At 44.2% G+C, this 14,957-nt stretch overlaps 1 protein-coding gene across 1 annotated transcript in view; it reads left to right on the top strand.

Annotated features, from left to right (window-relative positions):
- Positions 1-14,957, top strand: part of zmat4a (zinc finger, matrin-type 4a) — a 238,844-nt gene that overhangs the window by 118,991 nt on the left and 104,896 nt on the right. Inside the window, exon 4 of the mRNA XM_028578250.1 lies at positions 13,238-13,394. Within this exon, the coding sequence (XP_028434051.1) occupies positions 13,238-13,394 (157 nt within the window). The remainder of the gene's footprint in view (positions 1-13,237; positions 13,395-14,957) is intronic.

Here is a 14,957-nt window from a genome sequence, read left to right as displayed (position 1 = left end):
GCTGGAATTCAGATAGAATGCAGGTTTAAGGCACTTCTGCATTTGCAGCACTTCAATGAACCGGATGCTTTGGATCCATTAATATTATACAGTCTATGGTAATACACTGACTATGAATAAGTACCTCATACAACCCCATTCCAAAATATCCAAACTATCTATTCAAGCAATTGCACATAATACAGCAATCATCCCCTTCTAAGTACATCCTCTGCCCTCAGCTTATTTGGAGACCTGGATGTCTGCTTACTGTGATTCAGAACCTCCCACACAATGACATTGGTTTCCTCTTGGGAGAAGCTTCTGTCTTGGAGCCAAACAGTTCTCTTCTATCATGAAAAAACAGTCCACTGTGAGATGAATTCAACACTAAGAAAAGGAGGGCAAGAGGTGATTTCTCCCACCTGTATTAAACTACTGCTTCAAATCCAACCCTGTTTGCAGGTTTCATCATCGAACCATTAATTAGCCTAATCACTAGCCTCATTAGTGTGTTACATGAAATATATTGTGGTTATAGACATGTTGGCTTCATCAAGCTGAATGTTTACGTGGGTTCTAGGTGAAAAGACACACGACCCGCCGCTGGTATTGCTGGGTAACTAATGACGTGGAAAACACAATGACTTTAAAATGTCACCTGTGTTAATGTAGTTGACTTTTACAGATCAGAGCTGTTTCCACATTCTACGTGACTGTATGCAAAGGCTTCCAAAGTAAACAAACATTTTTCACCACTGGAATTTAATCACGAGTCATGTCATCTACAAACAGGGCTTGTAGCTCAGTCAAAGTTTCTTTGATCCAGTGTATCAAAGCATAAACAACGCTGTTGTTTTTTTCCCCAATTTCATAGTTTCAGCAGACCATTATGAACGTTACATTTCAGTAATTTAATGCATTTCTCTCTCCCCGCGGTTACACTGTTGCAACAAAATTGGACAGAAGCTTGGTTAAGTTGGGAATTGGTGTGGGTACAGATTAAATTAGTGGCAAATTATCAAAGATGTTTTATCAATATTAATAAAGTTATAAATATGTGTATTAATTGACAAACAGGGCACCACCCTGGAATCAGGGACCAATAACTGAGCTGTGTCTCATAGGTCGTGTTCTCTTTAAAATACAGATCTTAATTAATGTGATTCATTTATCTGGTATCTTTTAAAAGGAACAAAAGGGTGAAATTTGAGTACAGACCTGTTTAACCAGCTAATATAATCACAAACAACTGCTATTTAAAGTATAATAGAATTTATTTAACTTTGTAGTCCAGCCCCCTACTCCTGGTAGCTGACAATGGCGGGGAACACTGATTTTTCAACACGTGTTACAGGCATGGATGTATTAAGAGAACAGGCAAAGGAGGGACACAAACAGGCTGTTCAAAATGGCGCATGTATAAAGCTTTGTTACACAACACGTGACTATGAGTTAGCCATTAGCTTATGTTTGTGTGTGTGTGTGCTTGTGTAGGTTAGCATGTGAGGAGAAAGAAAGAACACACTTAGAGAGAAAAGAAACACTTGGAGTCTTGATTTTCGGGCTCTGACAATAAACACTCCTGTCGTTCACTCGGGATTCTGTGCCTTACGTAATGTTTCGGCCGCGGTCTGAGAAACTTGGCTAACGAGGGGATGTTTAAATGTTTAGCCTCTCCGGTAAGGTAACAGCTGATCTGTTCGCTAAAAGACTACTCGGTCCCTTTGTTTGCACAGGGCCGCAAGGCAATGGTCTTGTTCTCTCACACAGTACAGTAACTAAGTTCTCCGCAGTTGTAGCAATTGGTAGAAGCAATTGTAGCGTAACAGTTCAATAAGCTACATTATTCCACACAACATCAACAATGTCCCGTGATCTAAGACTTTCACAGAAATAGATTGGAATCGGTGGTCCCAAATCAGATTAATAATCAAACGCACACCAGTAGCACAAGTATTAAAGTGATGGTTTGGAGTAATGTCCCCCTAGGGTCCTTTGCACCATGACCTCAAGCCAAACACCCCCCCAGAAGCTTTTTTCACCTGGGTCTAACATAGGGAGAGTTAGCGTAGAGTAGCGTTATCAGCTGAATAGCTTAGCGCAGGGGCTAATGGATCCGAAGTGTCTCTTAACATTACCCCACTAATAATGCCCGAAATGATACCAAACGTCTACAGTAGTACAAATAGGTTATGCACTCATAAAACGGTGGATTGGGAAGTTTGTAAGTACACCAGAAGTTTATGTAAATAACACTTGCTTGCTGGCTTCTGCTCTCTGTTGTTGTTGTTGCTGCTGTGAGACGAGTGCTTAGGGCCGTCTATAAATTACAACACCGAAAAGAGATGCAACAAAAATATTTATCAATTTAACTTATTTTTTAAAGTAAGTGCTGTAGAAAAGTTATAATTGAGGTAAGTTTGGAGACATTACCTTATTTAATCATTAAATTAATAAATATTTTTGTTGCATCTCTTTTCGGTGTTGTAATTTGACCTATTCTTGCCTTACTTCCTTTTTTTTTTTTTTTTTTTTTTACAGTTTTTGTCTCTTTTTCTCATTAGCATTTAAATGTTTTTTTAATTAGAAGGCTGTTGTTTAGTAAATCTATTGCTGACATCGCTGTACTGTTCCTGTTTGTTTACACTTTTTTTTCTACAGAAAATGATTAGCACTGGTCAGGGGGTACTTGGCTTAAAGAAGCAATTCAAAAGGGGTACATTATTGAAAAAAGTTTGAGAACCACTGCTCTAGACAGTAAAGAAAATGTTCTCTGTATAGACCACAGGCTAATGAAGTGAATACTGCTGGCTTATTGAAAGTGATTGAGTGGTGCTGAGAGTAATTAAGTAGTGCTGAAATCACCTATTGGTTTGTTTGAGCGGAGTAAAAAGCAAATGCTGTTTAAAAAGCTCTAAAATAAAGTCAGTGTAAACTGGCAGCTGTTGAGTCCCGGCTCACATCCAGCATTCTTAATGAGTACAAGCAGTGTAAAGAGGGCTTTAATCAGACGTTTGTATTTGTAATTAGTTTGGTTACTGTCCAAATTATTTTTGACAAGCGCTAAATACGTGTGTGTTATTGTGTTAACTCTCAATTAGACCCCTATTAGTTAACAAATTAGTTAAATCAATCTTGATTACATTAGATTTTGATGTAACCTACATTAATTCAAGTTCATCTGCTCTTCTCTATGAAAGATATAAATATCAACTTTTAAAAGCCACGTTTTAATTCAGGGGTGCAGTCACCTAAATGTTGCTTCAGAAGGCAATATAATTGTTTAACACCAACACACAACGGTGCTTTACAGCAGTGATTTTTAACCACTGTGCCGCGGCACACAAGTGTGCCGTGAGAGATCGTCCTGTGTGCCGTGGGAAATTATTCGATTTTACTTAATTGTTCCAACAATTTTTTTATTGAGTTACTGCAAATCATTTTCCATTGTTGCGCATTTGTGCCTCAATATGATGACTGGCAGAGAAATGAAATACTATTCTGTGTCAGTAGGTGGCAGTATAGCGCAATAATGACCTTGTTGATTTAAGACAATAGAATTACTGCGACCAAAATTTGAGTGTGCGACTGAATTTTACATCCAGTCGCACATGTGCGACCAGTAAATTTGTCCCTTTTTTTTACACGTTAAACGTTTACATTTCGGTACCTGAGAGCGCGTAAGCACAAGCTTATCTGTCCTCTCTGAGAATTGACAGAGAGCAGAGCTCTGACACACACTCTGGCACACACTCGCACACACGCAGAGCTGCAGATGATGCAAACTACGTCGGCTCTACAGTTTTGTGGAAGTCACAGTGAGTCACGGAAATGCCGATAACGTGGTTTCAAGTGTGGTTACAGTTTTTCATAACTTCAAGCAGACAGCGTTTGCTGTGATATGATATTAATGGCGAGCCGAAAGCGGCCGCGATGCTGTTGACACTTCCTCGGAGCCGAGCAGGCACAGCAGTGGTTTCTGTGCCCTGGTGACTGACTGATAGGCTGAGTCTGGAGTCTGGAGCCCTGCTGCCACCTTTCGCGTGCATCCCGCAGTGACAGGATGTAAGCCGTAGGGCCGAGATCATCGATGTAAGCCTGCAAAAGCGATGGATACATTTTAAAAAAGGAAAAATGCAGATTCTGATTATTAGGCTACAATGTGTCATTTTTGGTTGGTGATGTGCCGCGAGATTTTTTTAATGTAAAAACTGTGCCGTGGCTCAAAAAAGGTTGAAAACCACTGCTTTACAGTATACGATATTCAGAACATTAATATAGCAGCAGACAACTATTTGCTATGTTACGCTACTTGGTCTGAGATTAATGCAGGCATGTGATTGGTGAGAAGCCAGATTCAACCTGGCCTTCATTTATTTATGTAACATTTACTATACCAGCCCATGGGCCCACCACCTGTGGGAGGAACCGTTGGGGTCGGGTGCGATGCCACATGGGTGGCAGTGAAGGTCAGGGGCCTCGACGGACCAGACCCGGGCGGCAGACGCTGGCTCTGGGGACGTGGAACATCACCTCTCTGTGGGGGAAGGAGCCGGAACTGGTGCGGGAGGTGGGCGCTACGGTTAGATCTGGTGGGGCTTACCTCTACGCACAGTCTCGGTTCTGGAACCATACTCCTGGATAGGGGTTGGACTCTTTTCTTCTCGGAGTTGCCCAGGGTGTGAGGCGCCGGGCGGGTGTGGGGATACTCACAAGCCCCGGCTGGCGCCGCTGTGTTGGAGTTTACCCGGTGGACGAGAGGGTCGCCTCCCCACGCCTGCGGGTTGTGGGGGAAAACTCTGACTGTTGTTTGTGCATATGCACCAAACAGGAGTTCGGAGTATTCGGCCTTCTTGGAGACCTTGACTGGAGTCCTGCATGGGGCTCCAGTGGGGACTCCATTGTTCTGCTGGGGGACTTCAACGCACACGTGGGCAATGATGGAGACACCTGGAGGCGTGATTGGGAGGAACGGCCTCCCTGATCTAAACCAGAGTGGTTGTTTGTTGTTGGACTTCTGTGCTAGTCATGGATTGTCTATAACGAACACCATGTTCGAACATAGGGATGCTCATAAGTGTACCTGGTACCAGAGCACCCTAGGGCCGAAGGTCAATGATCGATTTCATAATCGTTTCATCTGATCTGAGGCCGTATGTTTTGGACACTCGGGTGAAGAGAGGGGCAGAGCTGTCAACCGATCACCATCTGGTGGTGAGTTGGGTCAGGGGTGGGGAAGACTCTGGACAGACCTGGTAAGCCCAAACGTGTAGTGCGGGTAAATTGGGAACGTCTGGAGGAGGCCCCTGTCCGACAGACTTTCAACTCACACCTCGGCGGAGCTTTTCGTGCATCCCTGTGGAGGCTGGGGGCATTGAACCCGAGTGGACAATGTTCAAAGTTTCCATTGCTGAAGCTGCGGCGAGGAGCTGTGGTCTTAGGATCTTAGGTGCCTCAAGGGGCGGTAACCCACGAACACCGTGGTGGACACCAGTGGTCAGGGAAGCCGTCCGACTGAAGAAGGAGTCCTTCCGGGATATGTTATCTCGGAGGACTCCGGAGGCAGTTGCAGGGTACCGAAGGGCCCGAAGGGCTGCAGCCTCTGCCGTGAAAGAGGCAAAGCAGCGGGTGTGGGAGAAGTTTGGAGAAGACATGGAGAAGGACTTTTCGGTCGGCACCAAAGTGTTTCTGGAAAACTGTTCGCCACCTCAGGGGCGGGGAACCATCCAAGCTGTGTACAGTAAGGATGGGACACTGTTGACCTCCACTGAGGAGGTAATAGGGCGGTGGAGGGAGCACTTTGAGGAACTCCTGAATCCGACTAATACGCCCTCTATGTTAGAGGCAGAGCTGGAGGATAACGGGGATTGTCGTCGATTTCCCAGGCGGAAGTCACTGATGTAGTCAAACAACTACACAGTGGCAAAGCCCCGGGATTGATGAGATCCGTCCAGAAATGCTCAAGGCTCTGGGTGTGGAGGGGTTGTCCTGGTTGACACGCCTCTTCAACATTGCGTGGAAGTCTGGGACGGTGCCAAAGGAGTGGCAGACTGGGGTGGTGGTTCCTCTTTTTAAAAAGGGGGACCAGAGGGTGTGTGCCAATTATAGGGGTATCACACTTCTCAGCCTCCCTGGTAAAGTCTACTCCAAGGTGCTGGAAAGGAGGGTTCGGCCGATAGTCGAACCTCGGGTTGAGGAGGAACAATGCGGATTCCGTCCTGGTCGTGGAACAACGGACCAGCTCTTCACTCGCAAGGATCCTGGAGGGAGCCTGGGAGTATGCCCAACCGGTCTACATGTGTTTTGTGGATTTGGAGAAGGCGTATGACCGGGTCCCCGGGAGATACTGTGGGAGGTGCTGCTGCGGGAGTATGGGGTGAGGGGGTCTCTACTCAGGGCCATCCAATCTCTGTATGACCAAAGTGAGAGCTGTGTCCGGGTTCTCGGTAGTAAGTCGGACTCGTTTCAGGTGAGGGTTGGCCTCCGCCAGGGCTGCGCTTTGTCACCAATCCTGTTTGTAATATTTATGGACAGGATATCGAGGCGTAGTCGGGTGGGGAGGGGTTGCAGTTTGGTGGGCTGGGGATCTCATCGCTGCTCTTTGCAGATGATGTGGTCCTGATGGCATCATCGGCCTGCGACCTTCAGCACTCACTGGATCGGTTCGCAACCGAGTGTCAAGCGGTTGGGATGAGGATCAGCACCTCTAAATCGGAGGCCATGGTTCTCAGCAGGAAACCGATGGAATGCCTTCTCCAGGTAGGGAATGAGTCCTTACCCCAAGTGAAGGAGTTCAAGTACCTTGGGGTTTTGTTCGCGAGTGAGGGGACAATGGAGCGGGAGATTGGTCGGAGAATCGGCGCAGCGGGTGCGGTATTGCATTCAATCTATCGCACCGTTGTGACGAAAAGAGAGCTGAGCCAGAAGGCAAAGCTCTCGATCTACCGGTCAGTTTTCGTTCCTACCCTCACCTATGGTCATGAAGGCTGGGTCATGACCGAAAGAACGAGATCCAGGGTACAAGCGGCGAAATGGGTTTCCTCAGGAGGGTGGCTGGCGTCTCCCTTAGAGATAGGGTGAGAAGCTCAGTCATCCGTGAGGAGCTCGGGGGAGAGCCGCTGCTCCTTTGCGTCGAAAGGAGCCAGTTGAGGTGGTTCGGGCATCTGGTAAGGATGCCCCCTGGGCGCCTCCCTAGGGAGGTGTTCCAGGCACGTCCAGCTGGGAGGAGGCCTCGGGGAAGACCCAGGACTAGGTGGAGGGATTATATCTCCAACCTGGCCTGGGAACGCCTCGGGATCCCCCAGTCGGAGCTGGTTAATGTTGCTCGGGAAAGGGAAGTTTGGGGTCCCCTGCTGGAGCTGCTCCCCCCGCGACCCGACACCGGATAAGCGGACGAAGATGGATGAACATTTACTATAAATTGACCATTCAATGTCGAGCCTCAATGTGATTGGCTAAAATTTTTTACTTTTTCCTCTTAGAGATTAGCCTGACAAGAACTCACCATTGACAGGGCTAGGGGGGGAATAAACGGGATAAACGGTTGTCTTTCAAATTCCCTCTGCACGCAATAGGATAGCACTACAACCAGGCAGAGCAACGAAGAAGGAAGAGAAGTTAGTTGCCGTATCCAGTCGGCAAAACTCCAAATTGGGGTGCTCAAATGCCACTTATTGGTGTAGCGAAGTTGCTCTTCCACCTGTTTAAAGTTGGTCAATGTGTTGGTGATAATAGAGCCATAAGTATACTTTCTTGCAAAGGCAAGGTCTTGCAGTCTTACACTTCCAGTGAGGTTTTGCTCTATTTCTCTCCATGGAACTGTAGATGAGGGGTCTACACTCTGAGGGCCCGAAGCTGAAAGGCTATATGGTACACTTTAAGGTTAGTATCACTAATAGCTGATGTCACCTGTTTGTTGTTCAACAGGAGCAGATTAGATATATTCCAAATTATTTTATAGCCAGAGATTGAGCCAAATTCGTTAAAGATCTTAAGAATTTTTGGGTCCTGAAGGTCAGATATGTACAGTAAAATATCATCTGCAAATAATGATATTGAGTTGGTATTGGATTTAATCTGGACATTACATATGTTATTTTGCCTTATGGCCTGTGCTAATGGTTCAAGAGAGATTGCAAATAGCATGGGAGATAGCGGGCATCCCTGTCTCGAGCCCCGCGCGACGGCGAATAGCTGTGAATGCAGGCCATTGCTTGGCTGGCTGTGGGATTTACATACAAAGTACGTACCATGTCATTGAATTTGGCTCCCAAACCAAGCCTCTCCATTACTTGCCACAAGTAGTTCCATTCTAGGCGGTCAAAAGCCTTTTCCTTGTCCAGTGATAAAACTGCTGCCGTTGTTGGGAAATTTCTGGCTTCTTCTATTTTATGGAGTAATCTGCGTATATTGTCTGCAGCTTGACGCTTTGGTATAAACCCTGATTGGTCGGGGTGGACTAGCTTCTCGATGAAGCGTTCTAGGCGTAGTGCCAAGACTTAGGAATAAAGCTTAATATCAGTCCCCATGAGGCTGATGGGCCTGTAATTTGAAGACTCCGTAGGATCTTTGCCCTTTTTGTGTATGATCGAAATTAGTGCAGTGTTGGTTTGTTGATGATTTGTTTTAATTTCAGAGCCAGCAGTTTGCTTGGTTTACAGGCATTAAAATAATAATTTTGCCTCACTCTGTGCATTATGAATTCAGCTAAATACTCCTTTTAGCAAGTCATTTAGCTCTGGTCGATTTGTGACTAAAAGAGTATATGTAGATTTAGAAAAACAAGTCTTCAGAGATTGCTCTAACGATTTACAGCGTTCTTCCAACTCCTCAATCCTTGCCTCTCTCTTTTTCTTCAAATTTGCTGCAAAGGAAGATGTGAAATCTCTAATAAATCCTTTAGTGGCTTGCCAGATGTATGCCAGGTCCGAAACTGAGCCAGTATTGATTGATATGAACTCCGCTAGTTTGGCTCCAAAAGCTGTGTTTTGGAGAAGGGAATTATTAAATTGCCACCTTCTAGATTTTTCTCCTAACATATCACAACGGAATGTGGTTATCAGTGCATTGTGGTCAGACAGGATTGCTGGTTCCATTGCTATTGTGTGGAACATTGCCTTAAGTACACTGGAGCATAAAAAAATAATCAATGCGGGAGTGACGTGTGGAAAAAAAGGTGTAATCCTTGCTAGTAGGATTGTGCATTCTCCATATATCTGTAAGATCGTGGGATTCCACAACTGCATTAAACATGTCCGATATGTGTTTTTGGGCTTTGGTGTGGCTGACCCCTGATCTATCCTGATTTAAGTCTAGCACCGCATTCATGTTTATAATGTCTATAATTAGTGAGTATTCATTGAGAGAAAGCAATTCATTGGTTAGGCGTGGGAAAAAGCTTTCATACTATGCATATACTGAGACAAAGGCTATTTTCCTACTCCTTATCATAGTACGTATATCATAGTAAGATATCCTGCCTGAAGAGTCTTTGATTCTTTTGTCTATGGTGAGTATGCATCTCCGTGACAGCAAAACAATGGAGTCCTTGGTTTTGGTGTCATCACTAGATGCAGCAGCAACTTTGAAATATTTATTTTGTAGATGATTTACATCTCTTTTACGCAAATGTGATGCTTGAATAAGCGCCATGTCTATGTTTTTCCTTCTTAAATAGGAATTTAGCTCGTTTGATCAGCCCATTTAGCCCCCTGATGTTAACAGAAAGGATTGAAAGTTCAGCCATCTTTAAAATTTACACATATATATGTCTCGAGTACCCTTCACAGACAAATTTGTAACAAAGGGTGAGCTGTTAGATCTAAGCACAGTGTGGTGAAAACAGAAAACATAAAATAAATCCCCTAACCCTGCGAGACATTTTATTTTTTAAGAATGATTTCTGTGCCGTTTTTTGTTCTTTTCTCAAAGAAAAGCTTAACTCCAAGTCTTCCAGAAGACCGCTGTTCCCAGCAGCAGCAGCCATAAGCCCGCCCACCGACTCTATACACGATGTGATTGGCCTGACCATGGATTGGTTTTTCCAGCTTGCAAGTCAACGGAGAGTGCCTAGCCTTGGCTGCAAAATAATTTTGCTGCCGCTAGGGTGCGTCTAGATTTCTAGGCTATTTAGAGATGCCAGGAAAAGCTGGCCTCAGTAAAGAAACAGTTGTGGGAATCATACATTTATTTTTTCTTCATAAGAATATTTTAATAGGAAGGCCATGCTTCCTTTGCCACTAGACATTGGGACTGGGCACCATGGATGTCTGTACCAAATTTGACGGCAATCCATTCAATATTGTTCTATTTCTTCAAGACTGGATCAAACCGTTTTTTTACAACATTTTACAACAGCATCTAAAGATGGAATTATGCTCCTACATAGAGACATGTTAAACCAGTTTTATGCAAACCGCTGATTCGGCATTTGTCATTAGAACATGTCCTGGCAAATTCAAAAAATAGCCTACATCAGCAAACCTGTACCAACGGTGTCACGGCCCTAAATCAAACTTGTATTGCTTATTAATAAACCATATTGATGGCACTACAGCTGAGTTACTAGTTAACCCTCTGAGGTCTAAGGGCATTTTCACATATCTTCTTAAATGTACCTTTTTAAGGTATTGCATATAGTTGATCCCCATGTGTTTCATATCAAAATGTTCAGAACAAATGTAACTCAAAACTATCCAAGGCACAGACAAAGCCTAATAAAAAATAACCAGTAGGCTAACTCAGATACAACTTCTGCACCAGTCTACTGATGTTTGTTGAGAAAGATAAGCATGTTGACATGATCTGGGGTCAGACGCGACCACTACCTGGTGACCGTCAGTCCAGCCGCCGAAAACACCCGCGTTGCCGGGTTGCACAGGTCGCCTACCTTCGCTCTAACTTGGCCAGCCTGGGGAACCTTATCCCGTTCTTCGTAGTGAGTTTCTACCAGTCTGGTGATGGTACGTCGTGACGAAATGTGATATGCTGGTTCCAATATCCATGTCAATGAACTTGCAGGTCCCTTGGGTAATTTTCTCTGCTCGTTGTGCATCGCAGCTCCTCTGTGCTAACGCCGAGTTTATGCTAGGTTGAGACTAAGAGCAGGATGCACCGCGGCCGCCACCAACATTAACCAGGGTTGCATGCACTTTGTTTAATGATAGGCTACATCATTTGAGTCGTGTTGTACTTATACACGGCATCTCAGTGTTTGCACTGAACTAAGTCTTCTTCATTTTTTTTTTTTTTTTTTTTTATCAAAATGGTTCCACGCCACACTTGGCCGTGTCCTCTTCATGATTACTTTTGAAATCAAAACGGATACTCGCAGCCAGGTAACTGAGTATGGAGTCAAATATTGCCCCCGTGTGGTCAAATGTTTAATTGCTGCTACATTGTGAAATTAATTTCATTGCTTCAAGACTCAACCAGCATTAGTTTAATCGATAACAAATTAACGTGATCAGAGAAATTCTTAATAATCAATTATCAATCGAGTACTCATGCCCATCCCTATAGTGAAGCTTCAATTAATGTAGAGTAACTGGTAGCTTAGCAAACTACACTTTCCAAGTAGCTTGCCTAACACTGGTAATATCCAATTTGACAACATGATTAACTACGCGGTGGGTTACACACAATAACACCGGGAACACACTGCAGGTGTAAGCGTATAGCAGCATAGCGCAGCTATTTTTATTTCGGCGTAGGCCCACGCGCTGCAGCGATAGTTTCGGCATCTCCTCTATTTTTTACGCGATACGCGACCAAACGTGTCAAGCCAGGCAGGAAATCACACAGTGCAGTCGGATATTTTACCAAAATAAACACATTTCAAAAAATAAAACGGTTTACGGTGAGACACGCGATCAGGCACGCGAACAGAGAGACGGACGGACGGACAGAGGCAGTGCGACACACACACACACACACACACACAGCCACATATAGGCTACAATTAACACAGTTTTCCCCACTCATCCTGTTTTTTTCTATCGGGGAGAGAGAGAGAGAGAGAGAGAGAGAGAGAGAGAGAGAGAGAGAGAAGGATTGCTTTGTGTTGGTGCTGCTGTGTCTGTTTCACTGACACGGACACACATGCAGCGACAAGATGAAGCTCTGCATTCACACAAAATCCGGCAATGCGGCACCTTCCGGTTGTGCAGAGGTGACTGTGGGTGTTTATTTGTGTTTGTTTTTACAGTCACTGGTTTTAGTACGTAACCGAAAGCAATCAGAAAATAACTTTTTATTTTTCTGATTCACGGCTTTGTTCTTACTCGCTCTCTTCATTACCTCACTAGCTTGCTCAACCATTGATTTTGTCTCTCTCTCTCTCTCTCTCTCTCTCTCTCTCTCTCTCTCTCTCTCTCACACTCTCCAACTATGAATGCTGTGTTTACAGACACCAACGACAATGCGACTTAGTATACCTTAAATAAAATAAAAAATAAAAAGGGATCTTAAATCCAGACACATCAGTTAGTGGCCTACAAATAGCTACATTAGCAGAAACATAATACAAACTCTGTAAAGTAAAGTATGTATATCATGGAGGTGAATGGGCTCATTCTCTCTCTGTCTCTCTCTCTCTCTCTCTCAAGCGGAGACAATTCATCTGAAGAGACATGCACACACATTTCTCCACGCTCAGGCCTGCTGTTAATTTACTATATCTGGTAGAGTACACCAGTTGGAGGTACAGACATCTAAATGAGGTCATGGAGTTCACTTTCCTCTCCTCTTCCATCACTCTGAATATCAGCCCTTTCTTGACCCAGCCTGCCTGGCGGGGCTCTGTTTTCCTCTCCTCCCTCTTACTTCTCAGCAAAAAACTGTAGCATCCATCTCTCAGTGCATGGCGGCTTGCTCTGTTTCCTCCACATTTTCTGAGAGTAATGGGTTTTGTTGCAGCTTGCACAGATGGAGGCTCAGAGAGTGGTCCGCCATCAGCTGTATTGGCCCCACTATCACCCCTTAAAACAGAGTCGACTCCATTTGCATCCCACTAGGATCTAAAGCCTTGAGGCGATGGAGTGTTGCGGAGTGTTTCATCCCTCCCCTCATCTGAATCAGAAGTGTTAGAGATTAGTGATGTGTTCAATGTCCAGCTGCCTCGCTAGAACAGTATGCCATGCTTTCTACATAATACATTTGATTGATTTAATCATGTTTTAAAAGCTCCCAAAGATAAATAAATTACATATTGGATTCCGTGTTGTATCATTGATAAGATGTTACTGTGTTTTTTTAGGGCAGCGACAAGGGCGACGTGGACAAGAATAAGTGCTGCACGCTGTGTAACATGTCCTTCACCTCAGCAGTGGTGGCACAGTCACACTACCAGGGTAAAATCCACGCCAAGAGGCTAAAACTGCTGCTGGGGGAGCAGCCTGCCATCACAACCAAAGGTATAGCCCCTGTTCAAAATGCATTGTGGTTATAAATGATAAGGGAGCTACAGTACATGTATCCAAAGGGGATTTATTATTGAGAAGAAAAATAACAAAGGAATGAGATACAAGACGCCATATGTGTTGACGATGTTTGGTGGTGTTGTTATGTACGTGTGAAGTGAAGTAGAACCTGATTTTAAATAATTAAGTAGCTTTCAGTTCAGACTGAGAGTGTGTTCTCCACACATCTCTGCTATTGTTGACTCTGAGCTTGTATTCTAATAAATACCGTTTTCAATATCTGAAATATTATTGTCCAGTGTACATATTACTGTACAGTTGCACAAGTGCTCTGAAATATCACATACACACAGAGGTGCTATACCTATACAGCAGCATGGCCACTGGAGGAGCACATTCACTGTAGTTATTCCAATAACTCACCTTCTTTTGTGTACTTGTGTTTTGAGTAATTTCTTTGATATGAGTGCTTAATAAGTTTTGACGTGAGTAGTGCACTATTAAATTCACACGCGCCTGGGAGCTCACCTGTAAGAGCATTCACTCTAGAGCTGTAATCGGGCCTTAAATGTTAGGCCCGACAAGGCCCGAGCCCGACAGAATTCGGCCCGAGCCCGACAAGTACATTTTGATTGACAGCTTTTTAAAAGCCCGAACCCATTTACAGCCCAACATTATTCAAATGTGCGCACGCACACAGCTCTTTTGCCTTTTGTCAAGAATGAGTCATTTATACATTTTTTAACATAATTTATTCATGACTAACTAGGCTATAGGCCACTTGGAAGTTGGAACAAAGAAATAAAATAAGTCCTCCAGAGGCCAGCCTCCGTTTCACCTCCTCAGCATCCATTTTCGCGCATCACCTGACCGCTCATTTACAGTGCAACCCAGAGCGCAAGCTCGAAAAAAATTCACACAATTAATTTGTCGTGAACTTTATCCAACCTATACCAGCTCATGGAAGCAATTTTACATTAAAGGAATAATTTCCATTTTGGGAAATACACTTATTGGCTGGGAGTTACAGTAGGGTTAGGGTTAGGGTTGGAGCAAATGATAAACAACAACAAAGAAAACCGTAAAGCTTTCTGTGTCACTGATATTGGCACCCTTTGCTGTAAATCAGTATGGAAACACATTATGACTCACCTGTGGTAAACCACAAATGACAATAGGGCTGGGACGATTTGTCGTAAATGCATCGACACAAATAATTTGCTTCGACGCATCACTAAATAAAATAAATAAATAAAACTTAATTAACTACTTTAATTAAAGTAAGTGGAACTAATGTAATGCGGAACTACTGTTGGATATGTGGGTTCTAGGGGCACCTAAACTGTAGCCCCGCCTTAGCTCTGAAGCTAGCCGAGCTCCTCCGCTTACATGCAGTTTTTTGCTAGGTCGACGGTCCAGTTAGCAAGTCAGAGATAGCAGCACAAAAGGACGAGTATGGCAAGTGGTAGCAACCCACAAGAGTTCCCTGCCAGCCTCTTTAAGATCGCAAGTTTGGAAAAACTTCAAGACTGTATGGCTGCGAAAACATCGTTCTTC

This window comes from Perca flavescens, chromosome 5 (genome assembly GCF_004354835.1).
Source record: "Perca flavescens isolate YP-PL-M2 chromosome 5, PFLA_1.0, whole genome shotgun sequence".
NCBI lineage: Eukaryota > Metazoa > Chordata > Actinopteri > Perciformes > Percidae > Perca > Perca flavescens.
This window is presented reverse-complemented; position numbering and strand designations above follow the sequence as displayed.